Genomic DNA, 15,043 nt, shown 5'->3' with positions numbered 1-15,043 from the left:
TTGACTAATTATGAGAACCCCTAGCAAGTAACTTGGTAAATGCATCACTGATGTGCTCTGCTCTACAGCATGACAGCAGGATATTAAAAGCAGAAAAATGAATTGTGAAAGGTCAATTTCAAAGTCTATCATTTGCATTTGTTTTTTATTTCCAAAGACAGCCTTATATTCTGTACCACTCCTCCTGTCTGGAACATAATTTCCCCCCAAATCAGACAGGTGGCCTATTGAAGATGCTTTTGTCAAAATAAGGATCACAACAACGGGTAATTTCAGAGACACATGTCTTGGATTACTGGAGGCAAACTGGACTGCATACACATTTTACACAGAAACTATTTCTGTACAACAGAGGGACATTATTGTTATGACTACTCAGAATAAAAATGTCACTGTGACAAGACTTCCAAGTTGCACATGCACAAACGGTTTGGCGGTCGAACAACTTTTCAAGGAACATATGTTCCAAAGGTGGAAGTAGAATCCAGAACTCAGAGTATGACAGAACAAGACAGGAAAAGATTGTATTAGCTAATTGCCCTCTATTGTTTACCTCATCAGTGTCTTGTTTAATGTCATTTATTTTGTCCTTGGGTTTATGAAAATTAACTAGAATGTTACATAGCATGGACGGTATGTTTGTATTTTAATGAAAATCAGAACTTTTGAAATAACCATGTCCTTTCCCATTTTTAACTGTCCCTAGGACTATATGTCAGCAACTATTAGCATATCCACTAACTGCAACAACACGTAAGACTTTCAAGATAGCTGCCCTCATCTTGGCTACTGGCCCTCATTTTCCCCAATCAGTTCTTCTATTCTTAGATTGTGTATTCCATGCTGCCGGGGGGGAGCATGCCTGCAGAAGAAGGTAGCAGGGAAGGGCAGGTGCAGGGGAGTGGAAAGATATAATCACAATGAATAAAGAAGTGAACTGTGGCAGTTTTACCCAAGAGCTTATTCTTCAGCCGTCCCTCACCTCGCTGACCTTACATTCAGTCCTGGATTTGGACATGCAGCCCAAACTAAAGTGGGAGGACGAAAACGGGGGGAGACAATAAAAATGGTGATCATTATCAGATTGTTTTTAAAGCGTTGTTACTGGAAAAACAAGTTAAAAAGAGTATTTCAACATTCTGTTGACAATTTTTAAAACAAAATGAATTATGAATGATTCAGTTCATTTCAAGCATTATCTATTCAACAATGCAACAAATGTGGAACAAAACAAATTAAAAACTGACACCTCATGAAAAATGAATATGGGCTCTATTGTCGTTACATCTTTTTTCTGGCGCACGGCACATCAGAAATGTGCAAGACGTTATGGCCATTTTGTAGACTGCCGCATCTTGGTGTGGATAGATAGAGTTTGTCCCAGCCAATAAATTAATCAAGTTTGAGCTTTCCAAAAATATCTGCAGCCGCTACAACACTCTTTCTAATTCTTATATGTAAGGCAGACATACATAATGTTGGATGACCTAAAATACACTCCATGTAAAATTTCACTCTCCATTTATGAAGACATTGCTTCCGTGTAACTTTATTCCATTTGAGAACATTAAATATGAAATCCATAAGGTGGCTGAACTCTCCTGCCTGCTTATTGATTGTCCCATTTGTACTGTATATTTGTTGCAAAGTGCCGCAGATGTACAAGTTATTATTTTGTCTTTAAATGTGCATTGGGGTAGTTGATCCTTTGCGACTTCATGTTGTAAATTCATAAAAAAATCAGATACGTGCAGGGAGTTGAGATAGTTTTACAATTTTAAACACACCTTGATCTATTGCCGTGCTTTAAAGGTAATCATAACGCTCACTGCTTATCAATGAATATGTCTAACCTTCAAAGGAATATTTTGCCAACTGTGAAAAGACAAACATAGAACAAAAGAATAGAGTCATAAATACTAGTACTTTTCATTATGTTTTCACTGTTGTATTCTCTAAACAAATGTGGTCTTTGCCTAGTCTCTAATTTTCTGAGAGCTTATTACAACTATCAAACACTAGAGAGAAAATTAGTCATTGCTACCCAAGCACTAAAAATCTCGGAGAGGTGGCGCACTCACACTTCTTGCTGATTAAATGTTAAATAAAATATGCTACCGAGAAAGTCAAGCTGGCAAGAGGTAGTGGTTTAATTCAGAAAATGTTCATGGTCAACTTTATGGCAAGACTCTCTGAAAATAATACTGTCAGAAATGGAAGTGTATGGGCACTGAGTGCCAGATGCTTTAGCATAATAATTTTAAGCTTCTGTTGCATCACTGGAGGACTCTGACCTTGCACAATGTGCATCATATCAGTCTTAATTTCAATGCTAATGACAATCTGCAGTTTGAGATTACACTGCTGCCGTTTTAAATTTTACGACATTTAAATGGAAATTGCATTTCCCCTGCGGTTGGCTGGCACCTGTCAGGGCAAAAATATTTCCCAAAGTCAGATGGAGTAGGCTCCACTTACTTGTGATCCTAATGACAAATGGTATGGACAGACAGGTGGATGGACGGACAGGTGCATGGATGGATGGGCGGACAGATGGACGGATGGATGGACGGACGGATGAACGGATGGATGAATGCTTACTCACATGAAACAATGTATCGGACATTGCATTCAAATTTACTTTGTGCAATATATTTTTGATCCTATGGCAGCTGCATTGCGTGTTTGCAGATCACTGAGTACAGTAAATAATTATGAGGTTTATCTATGACTCATTGCTGTTAAACAAAATGCAATTATTCACTCGAAAAACAAGAAATACTGAGCTTTTAAAACAATTTCCTGAATAAACAAAAAGGACAATGTGCTACAGAATTATCACTGCAGAAACAGAGACAGCAAAGGCTAAGCATACCATATGTTCCAAAGAATAGAAACTTACCGTATACAATGAGTAAGACTAATGGTGGTGCAAAGTCGTTAGGAAGTAGTCAAAGACATGGGAACAGAGAAAAAAAATAAACAAATGCTAACCTTGAGAGAACCAGTTAGATCCCAGGAGAACTATTGTGTCCGACGAGTTGACTGTGGTGCTGATGCACCACCATAGGTCCCCTCCTCTCATTAAAGCTTATGAGGCAACTTTGGGGCATGTTTTATTGCAATGAGGCCCCAGGCTGGCACATTGCAGCCTTACGCTGGTTTAGAAACCTGTGCTGGAAATAAAATAAATGCAGATTTGTATCATAGGGGAGAACACGGAGGGGAGTGAAGGACTGCAGAATCAAAGAGCAAAGACAGGTGATGTCAGAATGAGTCATCAAAAAGATTTCGGTACATTTCAGGTAAATGCGCTTATTAAAATGCTGTCACTAATCCTGTGAATATTGGGCTTAAAACAACGATTTGTATCAAGCCAAAAATATTTTCCTATTCCTTGAATTGATAGAAACCCTTGAGGAATGGGGAAAAATAGAATTCGAAACATCTAGGCAAGTAGCTTTCATAAAATTTCCATAAAGTGTCACAATCTGGCTTGGGAGTAGTATTCAGAGAGAGACTCACTTTTATTTGGTTCAAATGCTTTACCACCAAGAAATTTTCATTTTCCTCATCAAAGCTGTCAAAGGAATCCAATTGTATGTGGCTCTTCGTTGGCCCGCAGAGAGTATGAGGACATCGTTTCTGTCTGCTGAGAAGCAACTTTTATTCGCCGAAAGCCTTCATGAAGGAATGACAGGCATTTTCCTTGCAAGTCTCGAGTCAAATATGAACATACTTACAACCAGACCGTCTGCTGGCCCTCTTTGTACTGATAGTTACTTTTATCAAAACAAAATTCAATGTCCTCATGTTCAGACGTGAAGGAACCAGGCCATTCTAGCCAATCCAAAGGCTGGAGAAAGTCCAACGACATGGGAATAATTCATGCTGACTTGGAATTGTTATATGAGACGTATTTAAACTCAAAGCAACAAAATGTCATATTGTACTGTACTTGATTTAGAAGACACCATGACTCAGCTTGTCCTGAAGAAATTACTCCTAGAACATTCTACGCAAATTCTCGAAACTGAAGACATTTAACTCATGTTATAATCTGCCTTGTCGCCAGGTGGGTGCAGAGGTCTCAGCTTTGTCTAATTGCCACAAGGCAAAGCGTCAAAGCTCTATGTCCCTCACTGTTTATCTCCACTGAGACTTTGAGCTGATAATGGAATTAATCTGAGTCCCAGGAGAAGGTAGCAAAGGAGGGAACCAAAGTAAAAGGAAAGAGGAAGCAAACATGAAGCAACATTCATGGTGTAAGCAGAGAGAGAGAGAGAGAGAGAGAGAGAGAGAGAGAGAGAGAGAGAGAGAGAGAGAGAGAGAGAGAGAGAGAGAGAGAGAGAGAGGGAGGAGCAGATGTGAGAAGAAAAGAAAGATGGAGTATCAAGTGATAGCCGCTTGATACCAAAAGCAAAGTCTGCAGACTCACTGTTTACTCCAAAGTGATGTATCATAAGGTGGAAAGTGACTTATGATACTTGATGTAACTCAAGTTCAAAACTCAGACCATAAAAACATGAGCACAAGAAACACCTTCACTGACTTTAATGCTTGGAAAAATAAAGCCGTTTTAGGTGATGATAAAAGCAATGGCTGCTGCTTTATTGGCTAATAATTTCTGCTAGTTAGCTATTTATATATATTTCTTTTCAAGAAAGACTTCCCAGTAAATATATCAAAAAATGCACAATACTCTCTGATCACACGTTTTATAAAAATAAAAACACTAAACCCCCATTCGGTGGGGCTGTTTATTTCCCTTTTAAATGATGCCTCATTTGTATGGTGAGTGGCACAATTGATTGTGTATGTGTGCACCCAAATGAAATGTGCCAAGCCTTCACTGCCTGTGCCAGACTGTGTATTCTACTGCTGTTATTGACTCGGGTTTTATGTTTGGATGCTCTATTAATCATTTGAAATGAATACAAATATAAACTCGGTACACCTGCATATTGTAACGGTATGTCATAGTATGTTGCAGTAAAGGGGCGTTAGCTGTATAACCAGATGGAATTTTAATGTATTGAATATTTCTCCATTGCCAAGTTTGCTCTTTGTTTACTTTCACAAATGATGTGTGATCAATAAGTGTATCTAATCACCCTTTTTTCTTCTTTCATCTGCATCCTTCTTTCATTTTTCATCTACGTCCTCCTCCCTATATTTTCAACCCCCCTCCCCAGTCTGTTCTCAGTATTCAAGGGGAGTCTTTGCCATATTCGGCCTTTATGACAAACGCTCAGTCAACACGCTGACATCATTCTGTGGGGCCCTGCACATCAGCCTGGTGACACCCAGCTTCCCCACCGAAGGAGAGGCTCAGTTCACCCTGCAGCTGAGGCCATCCATCAGAGGGGCATTGCTTTCCCTTTTGGACCACTATGACTGGACCCGATTTGTCTTCCTCTACGATACAGACAGAGGTATAAAGAGAAGCCCAAAACACAAATTGTATACAAATACCGTGGTGCCTCAAGATACGAGTTTGATTTGTTAACCGGCAATGCTCGGAACTCAAAACACTTGCATCACAAACAGCATTGCAGCATTGAAAATGGAAATGCTAATGATCCATTTGAGTCTACCCTCAAGAATGTTGCCTTAATTTATTCCCACCACTTCTCATTTTGCCTGCGCTACACTTGCAATTCATTTCAGGTTTGATAAATCACAATGTAATCTTTTGACATATACCCCTCCGAGAATACGTAAAGACTCTGCTGCAATTTTGTCAGTTGGCCAGGTACATTCCTGGGAGCGTCCAATGAATAGATCAGGTTCCAAATCTGTTTGCATGAGCTATTGGGTTTTCATCTTTGTAAATGTGCAAAACTTGAGTCACTCAGGCTCACAGTGGTCACATAGCCATGATGTAACCATAGCATAATGCACATGGGGCAAAGCATTCTTTTTCTCTCTCCAAGAACTCTGGAGTGCTTCCAAAACACAGAGCGGAAATAAAGGTCAGACGTAATCCACTGTCCCATGGTATATGAGCCGTGTTGTGTGTCCGCTCGTGTATGTGTGTGTTTACCTCCCTTGGTCCAGGCTGTCTGGGTTTGTACCCTTGGTGATGAGAGATGAAAATGAAGAGGGAGGCGGAACACAGGAGTCAGTCAAGTTGGCTAGGCAGCCAGAAAGAAGGGAAGCATGAAGGACAGGTGTGAGATGAGACGGGCAGGGGACAAACAAGTTGATTGGAAAGAGTTGCAAGGAAGGATAGTAACAAATAGAAACTCAACTTAGCATCTATTGATATCCAGTGGTATGTAACAGGAGTGGGAGGAGACTGAAATGTTTCTATAAAATTGTAAAATTAAATATTAACATTTTAATATTATAATTATATTATTTTCTATACCCCTTGTCCCTTGGGGGTCGCGGGCATGCCGGAGCCTATCCCAGCAGACAACGGGCAGTAGGCGGGGGACACCTTGAACCGGTTACCAGCTGATTGCAGGGCATACAGAGACGAACAACCACCCGCACTCGCACTCAGACCGAGGGGCAATTTGGAGTGCTCAATTGGCCTCCCAAGGATGTGTTTTGTTTGCTGGAGGAAGCCGGAGTGCCCGGAGAAAACCCATGCGGGCACGGGGAGAACATGCAAACTCCCAGGGAGGGTCGGAGGTGAAATCGAACCCTCGTAACTGTGCTAACCAGTGCGCTACCGAGCCACCCTTTGTCCTGCATTGTTAACCAAAATATTAGAAACAGCTCTCAATAGGTTTATATTTACGTATATACAGTCTGTTGTGAACGGTGGTCACCAAGTGCCCACTTTACTGGACACACACATTGTGCTGGCTGAATTGCACCAAGAAAACTAGTATTGACTTTCAGTGTAATAGTGTTTGGCACATCATCATCTCCTGTGTTGGTCAAGAGAGGATTGTTGCGAGGGATGCTACGGTAAGTGCTTTCACCCTCCACCTTGAAAGACAAGACATTAGGGTATTGCTTCAGTAAATGAGATAGGCTGATGAGTCTGCTGGATTTTAATGCACACCTCCTAGCACTTTGCTGATATTGCCAATCTTCACCGACTGTGAAGTAATTGTGATGAAATCAAACATTTTCTGATGGGAATATTAAGCATTAACACTTTTTTGTAAAAACGGCAAAATATAATTGCTTCGCATTCAAGCAGGTTGATCATGCTTCAATTGTCCTTTCTTCATTTTCTCACTTGTCTAGGTTATGCAATCCTGCAAGCAATCATGGAGAGAGCGGGGCAAAATGGCTGGCAGGTAAGTAGACGCACACATACACAGCTCTGGAAACGGCCCAAAATAAACACACATTTCATGCTGGGTGTATAAAAAGTGGTTTGCATGACCGCAAACATCTTGTTGTTTTTTGTTATGCAATTTTGTTATCGGATTAAGTGTCTGTCGACTAATTTGTTGGCAATATTAATTCAGGTGAGTGCAATCTGTGTGGAGAGTTTCAACGAGGCTGGATATCGCCGACTTCTAGAAGACCTGGACCGACGTCAAGAGAGGAAGTTTGTCATTGACCTGGAGCCAGAGAGACTACAGAGCATGCTAGAACAGGTGCTGTCAACGTATTCCAATGTAATATTGATATAAAATACAATAATAGAGTCCTTGGAAGGTGGTCTCCAACTTTTCTCTCATCATCCTCCTGACTGAGTTTACATCATCCACCCATGGCGGTAAGATTGGAATTGCTTATAATCTCACTGTGCGCTCTTCGACCTGCCTTTGTACAACAGAAAATCAGTTTGTTCTTCCGCCATGTCAAGGACGATCAGAGAAGCGCCGCTTCAATTAGTAGCAAATTAAGTTTGCTGTGATCATAAACACAATGGCGAAAAATCCCCTTTCTTAGTCCGCCACACTGCTCTCGTTTGTGTATGCAAGAATAAATCTAACCTGGCTATGCACTTTATACCATGCCTTATGCTAGACTTGCGCTGGGCACAAAAACGGAGCCCAGAGTCTTCACTTAACTCAAGAAAAAGCAAAGAGATATGACACAACTTAACCTAGAGTAAAAGCCTTTAACACATATTAAAAAGTTTTACAACCTTGCCAACACAGTAGACTCACCGGAACATGATTAATTACAGTCATTAATGGAAGAATGACATTTTTCCCATTTTGATGCTTCCATTGCTGTCTGCCAGCTGGTTGTCAGCTTCAGGCGATGTGTGGCAGCAACAGAACATTCATTTCCCACATGAAATTAATGGGAAAAAAAATTATCTTCAATAGCTCATGAGCATCACAGCTTCATTTGCAGGGAGTACTGTCAGCCCTTCCTCAATATTAATGATTGACCTTCATTTAAAATGAGTTCAACTAGGATCATTTTTTATGTTATATTACCGTTTTTTTCCGTGTATAGTGCGCAAAATTTTACTAATTTATTGTCCTAAAATCCGGGGTGCGCATTATACATGGGTACAAAAAAAAAAAAAAAAAAAAAAATTTTTTTTTTTTTTTTTTTTTTTAAGTCCCAATGATCGTCACACACGCAGGGAGGCAATGGGTCCCTTTTTTATAGTCTTTGGTATGGTCTTAACTAGGCTGGATGTAATTTTTTTTGTTGGCGTTGATTTCTCCGACTGCCCATAAACGCACCACCGCGCTTCGTGCGCGCACGGGACAGCAAACGAGCAGGTGATCGAGCAAGCGTCTGATACGAGAGCATTGCGGTCGCATGGAGCGTGTTTGAAGTGAACAGCAGAGAAGAAAGGCAAAGTGTTGTGAAATAAAATGCACAGAACGGATGCGCAAGACACGTCAGCTATATAAAGAGCGAGAGTTGTTTTCTTCCTATTAGTTCCAGTTCACAGTTTAATTAGCAGTTTCAATCAGCAAATAACAAAATGCGTATTACAGGTAATATTTTATTTCACAACACTTTGCCTTGTTCCTTTGGTCTCTGCTGTTCATCCTAAAACACAAAGGCGCTCTTTAAGCAATGCGACAGTGAGCGCTCGGCGCGCTGCACCAAATTAAGCTCCCTGCGCAGTGCGCACTGAGGTCCACTTAAATTTTAGAAAGTACATCAGGACTTTAAAAATATCTTCTAAATTTCAGCGACGGCTCTGTCACAATAATCGACCAGCCCGGTGCAGTTGGGCGGTCGGCGGCGCGCTACGGTTGAGCGTTCTCTCGCGCGCTCTCTCTCTCGCTCTCTCTCGCTCTCGCACACACGCAAACCGGATATCATACGGAGGCCGCCATTACAGATGCGCAGAACGGATGAGCAAGACACGTCAGCTATATAAAGAGCGAGAGTTCAGTTCTCTACCTAAATCCGTATTACAGGTAATATTTTATTTCACAACACTTTGCCTTGTTCCTTTCTTCTCTGCTGTTCACTTCAAACACGCTCCATGCGCACGGAGCGCGGTGGTGCGTTTACGGGCAGTCGGAGAAATCAACGCCAACAAAAAAAATTACATCCAGCCTAGTTAAGACTATACCAAAGACTATAAAAATGGGACCCATTGCCTCCCTGCGTGTGTGACGATCATTGGGACTTAAAAAAAAAAAAAAAAAAAAATTAATTTTTTTTTTTTTTAAAAATTCATAAAAATTGGGTGCGTATTATACATGGGTACAAGCTTTTTTCCAGCATTAGCATGCCATTTTTAGGGGTGCGTACTATACATGGGGGCGCACTATACACGGAAAAAAACGGTAGTTATAATGCATGGGAGGTAAGCATGTCTTTTTCCTTGGCTTGTGAGAGTTGACAGTAGGAATACCCAATACATTAGTGTGTCAACGTGTGTGTGCAAGTGTCACTTGACTAATGTTTCTTTGCAACGTCCCATTGGTTCTGTCACCGACCATCACACTGTTTGCACTCGCCTTCACCATTAATGCAGATATCAAGGATACATGTCGCACATGAGAAAGGTGTTGTAAGAAAATAAACACATCCAAATTTGCGTTCAAATGTTTGTCCCATCGCAGCACACACACACTCCACGTCGCAGACAGACAAACTGCTTTTTAATTGGACTCTGTAGTGTAGTGAGTGAACAGACAGACGGAGACACACACACACACGCACAAACACACATTCGTGTTTACAACAGACACAAACTCATGTCACAATGGGCTCTACAGTGCCTGTGTTGGCTCGCGTCCCTGCTTGGAGACACACTTCTCTGTTTGTCAGCCCATGCCAGCTGCAGTCTGTGTGTGTTAGTTTGTGTGTGTGTGTCTGCTGATTTGTGAGGGTGGGAGGAAGAACTGTCTATTATTTATCACATATAAATTATCCCTATCATAGTATAAATGCAATATTATAACATAACTTACAGAATTTTGAGCATGGTATCACTCACTCAGCTTTACCCCTCTGCTGAGGATGATCCATCACACAGCCAGCAGTCGTGTTCAAGTAGAACCAATTTACAACAATCTTGTCAAATTTCTATGATGATTAAAATTAAAATTGGCAAACAGATTCTAATTTTTTTTTTTTTCCAGCACGTCATTTTTTTTCTCCACAGCTGACCCGTATGCATAATTCAACTGATTGGCTGTAGTGAGACTTTCCATCTTATTATAATTTGGACTCATCTACAGTTACGTGGGAAATTGTTTGTGCCGTTACAATTGAAACAGTACTATCAATATCTGCAATATCAAACTTTTTTCATAATTTTTGCTTTCATTGAATAGTTATTTTTAGTGTTCAAAGCTTGTAACAAATCCAAGCTGTTTTATGTACCTACGTCTATATTTATGTTTACCGTAATTTTCGGACTATAAATCGCGTTTTTTTTTCATAGTTTGGGTGGGGGGGCGACTTATACTCAGGAGCGACTTATATACATATATATTTTTTTTTTCACTTTTTTGGGCATTTTATGGCTGGTGCGACTTATACTCTGGTGCGACTTATAGTCTGAAAATTACGGTAATTGTTTTTTTAAAAATGGGGATCCATAGCTAAAACTTACCATAGAGAAAACCCAAGAGCAGTTTTGTATTCTACACCCCAAATTTAGTTGAAACTACTGTCAGACCTAACTCAACAAAAAATGTGTTCCCTAATGTAATCAGTAGCTTCAGAATTGTCTGTTTCAAAACATGACCGTCCAATTAAAACAGTGTATTAATTTCAACATGTGTAATTGTGGTTATAATGACAAGTACTGCCCTGGCATACAGACTAAATTACAGTTCATCCACTTTTCAGTACAAAAATGCATGAGACAAAAATTGTTAGACAATTGTCATATAAACATGGCCTGAAATCAGGCAGGAGTGAGGTTACTCCATGAAGCTGGACAACATTTTTTGGACAACATTTTTTAATGACTAATAATCCTGTATTCTTTGTTCAGAGAAATGTATCCAGAGTATTTGAACATGTGTGTCTGACGTAAAAAAAATCATAAATGAAACAGAAACAATGTTTAAGAATTTTTCTGAACCAATGTCATTTTGCCTCTCATTACCAAGCTAGCATTTCACCATTTTAATGTGTTGCCCTTTGTCAAATCTTCTTCAGGCAGTCAGTGTGGGAAAACACGTAAAAGGTTATCACTACATCATAGCAAACCTGGTAAGTCACCTTGAGTTATTTCCTGGTATTTTACTTGTATCATTTTTTGCAATTGCCAGATATAGGGGGCAAAAAATCCAGCTCACTGTGTTGTTATCAAAGTCTTCCAATGTCAATATTGCTTCGTAATATACTGTATTTTGTTGCTTGGTTCAACAAGTTACAGATGTAGATCAGACTTAGAACAGTCAATTTAGCAGTGCCTCATCTTTAATCTCTTGGTCATTTCCCCCGGGGCTACAAAGAATAGGGCTGAAAGACGAGGTCAAGCAGGAAAAAGCTCTCTGCGCTTTTAGCAATTACTTTTCATCAGTCCAGGATCAAGCGCACACATTTCTACCTTGTACGCAGCCTCCTTTCTAAATGAATCACTCTCCGTGACCATTCTACTACAGGGAGCTGCTTTGCACGAAAGCTTATCAAGCAGCAGAAATGCCACCATATTAATTAGGAATAAATAGTGTTGATAATCTGCGTGAGTACAATAAGTATGATTAGCTGGCACAGGATGTTGCATACTCCTGATAATAGGAAGTGGATCATAACAATGTTTTGTTTTTGTCATGGTGCTTCTTTCCAGGGATTTAAAGACATTTCTCTGGAAAAGTTCATGCATGGTGGTGCCAATGTGTCTGGTTTCCAACTAGTGGACTTCAGCAAGGCTATCGTCATTAAACTGATGCAGCGGTGGAACAAACTCGATCAGAGAGAATATCCTGGATCAGAGAGTCCACCCAAGGTAGGAGCTATTTCATAACCTACGATGTAAAGCTTGAACAACATTAAGCGATTACTAAGTCTAGATATTTCTATGTCCTGGAAAGCTTCATTCTAAAACAATTGACCAAAAATAAAAAGAGTATAATCTACGTAAATATTAGTTGGGAAAACATCTCCTCTAAGAAAGGAGCATTTCATAGTCCTGTTTTGTAGTTCCTAACAGTACACACTCATCTGGAAAAATTGTACAAGACGTTAGTGTGGACTGTGTTGAATTTTTGTCCATTCATCCATAAAATTTGTGAGGTGACTGATGTTGGACCTGAGAGATGTTCGAAGCTTACAATAGCTCAAAATGCCTTTGTAAGAGCAGGACTCAAAGGGAACTAATGGGTCGTATACAACCCTTGATTGCTCAATTGATACACGTACTTGCTGTCAAACACCGACGTTGCGTGAGGTTGCTTCTTCTTCACAACCCAGCTCCTTTAAAGGTTATCCCTCACAGTGTCTGTGTTAGTGCAAGTTATCCAAACATTGCAACTGTAAGAGCAATGAACTGGTTGATCCAACACAGGAATCTATTTCAACAAGGAGGTTTCACTGCAGATTTGATCACTTCCTTTTCACATGATCCCAGCTTTCTTTTCTTCTTTGTTTTGGGATTGCACAGGCAGATCTCTTTCATGTAACAATATAGAGTATGTTTTCCACAATCCCTCTCACCTCTCTGTGTACTCTCCAGACAGTAGTGCTCATCTCTCTCTACTTTTTTTTCCCAAGTGTCTTCTTTCCTTCTTTTTCCTGCTTTCATCAATCCATGAATTGAAGCACAGCCAGTTCTGTTTTTTATTTCCATATATTAAATGGAAAGGTGCCCACTGATTTGCATTATATATGTATAAAAACGTAAAGGTGATATTTGTCCTACTTGGTAGTTATTCAGAAATTGAACACACCCTCACGCACATAAAATGCAAATGCTCTAATGAAATGCCACAGAATGTTTGACTTTAGACCATACTCATTAATGATATTTATTATTGGCATGTCATTATTCATCTCAACCCTGGTGTTAATTGTCTCATCAGCATTCTCACTTTCAGCGGATGAATCCTTATTAGCCGCATTCATTTTCCTCTACAGTTTACACAACATTTAGTATCTTAATGAAGCCATCATGAATAGACACAGTCAACATGTAGAGATGCACAAAATAAACACAACTGCTGGCATTCTTTCCATTAGTTTGTGTCATCCACCAGACAATGAGGGGAGGGGAAATCTTTATTTAATCTGGCCATCGCTTGGTCCAATTGAAAAATTGCATGTTGTCGCCTTTTTGTGGCATCTACGGGTAAATTGTTACTTGGGCATCAGTAACTTGCAGACTTTCCTGTCCACCGTGAATAGTTATTGTATTAAAATAGGCCAATTCAGGTAGAAATGCAAACATATTTTGCAGTCCAAATAAAAACATATTGCATTTTGCAATGGGATTGGGATGATGTTAAGCAATACAATGCAAAATAATTACTTTCATCACCAGTAGTATTTTTAAAGGTACAAGGAAAATGTAGGTTCTAAATACAAACCTGATGTTGTGTGTTTACTCTGCCAACTAAAAGGGGAAATTAGATTCCTGCAAAAACTCTTGTACTCACTCTCTAAATCCTGATTTGTTATTTGTGTGAACAGCTTCCAAACGACAATTGAGTCATTAATCCATGGACTACATATTACAAAATACTATATGCCATAGTCCTATGAATGGAAAAATTCAGCACGGACAACAATTACAAACAGACCAGTCACCATGAAGGATGAAGGAGTCCCTGCGTTCACTCAGTCTTGGGGCACTCAAGCAGTATTTTAGTTAAATAAACCGCCCTCTGAAATGCCCTATAATGGAAAGGCCAATTTTACATAGGGAGTAGATTTTGAGCTAACTGCTTTCAGCCATCAATCAAAATCTCCTTACGCAGTAATTCTGTGCTAGTATTCCCTGAAATAAGTTTTGATGTGCTTTGGGATTTTCCTAAAATGTAATATACTATACCTGTGTGTGTGTGCGCGCGTGTGTGTGTATGTGTGTGCACGTGCGTGTGTATACGTATATATATATATATATACATATATATATACATATTACATACACACACAGACACACACCGTAGCAATATCACACTGAGGAATGAAAAGATAATTTAGTTGTGTAGTCTCCTGCTGCACTCATACAAATCAAGGCATGACAGCAAGGAGAAACATTCCTGTTTATCGGTGGGATGCACTTCTGCTGACTTTGTCATTTAATTTCTCTCGATCCCCCGTCACCATGCTTCCAGTTGTTTCTGCTGTGAAGTGGAGCCCCCCTGCTGTGTGTTTGAGAGCTCCCACCTGAGTGGCTATGTGAGGCCTGGCATGTGTGCAGCAGCTGTATGAGTCCAATGATGTTCCCTGCTGTGGCGTGTGTTACTTTTAATGAATTTGTTAAAAGAATAAATAAAAAGGAAAACCTGTCAAAACTAATAGTTTTGAAGTAGATCACATATTGACGATATTTAGATTTGAATTATTTTTCAGTTTCAAATTGTGTTTCGTTGCAAATTAATCTACTTCACCCTGCACATTCACACCTCACGTTTCACTATGAAAGAGTTGAACACTATGACAGCTTTAGGGTTTTGCAGTATAATATATAAACCCCTAGTGAGTCTATGTCAGGGGTGTCAAACTCATTTTTTTCGCG

The 15,043-nt window shown here is 39.9% G+C and overlaps 1 protein-coding gene across 3 annotated transcripts in view; it reads left to right on the top strand.

Moving 5' to 3' along the window:
• Positions 1-15,043, top strand: part of gria4a (glutamate receptor, ionotropic, AMPA 4a) — a 73,001-nt gene that overhangs the window by 22,860 nt on the left and 35,098 nt on the right. For all 3 annotated transcript variants that reach the window (XM_061281436.1, XM_061281434.1, XM_061281435.1), the window contains exons 3-7: positions 5,196-5,435; positions 7,210-7,262; positions 7,437-7,568; positions 11,521-11,574; positions 12,155-12,313. In XM_061281436.1, coding sequence (XP_061137420.1) covers positions 5,196-5,435; positions 7,210-7,262; positions 7,437-7,568; positions 11,521-11,574; positions 12,155-12,313 — 638 coding nt within the window. The remainder of the gene's footprint in view (positions 1-5,195; positions 5,436-7,209; positions 7,263-7,436; positions 7,569-11,520; positions 11,575-12,154; positions 12,314-15,043) is intronic.

The sequence above is a fragment of the Syngnathus typhle genome, linkage group LG6 (assembly GCF_033458585.1).
Source record: "Syngnathus typhle isolate RoL2023-S1 ecotype Sweden linkage group LG6, RoL_Styp_1.0, whole genome shotgun sequence".
Classification (NCBI taxonomy): Eukaryota; Metazoa; Chordata; class Actinopteri; order Syngnathiformes; family Syngnathidae; genus Syngnathus; species Syngnathus typhle.
This window is presented reverse-complemented; position numbering and strand designations above follow the sequence as displayed.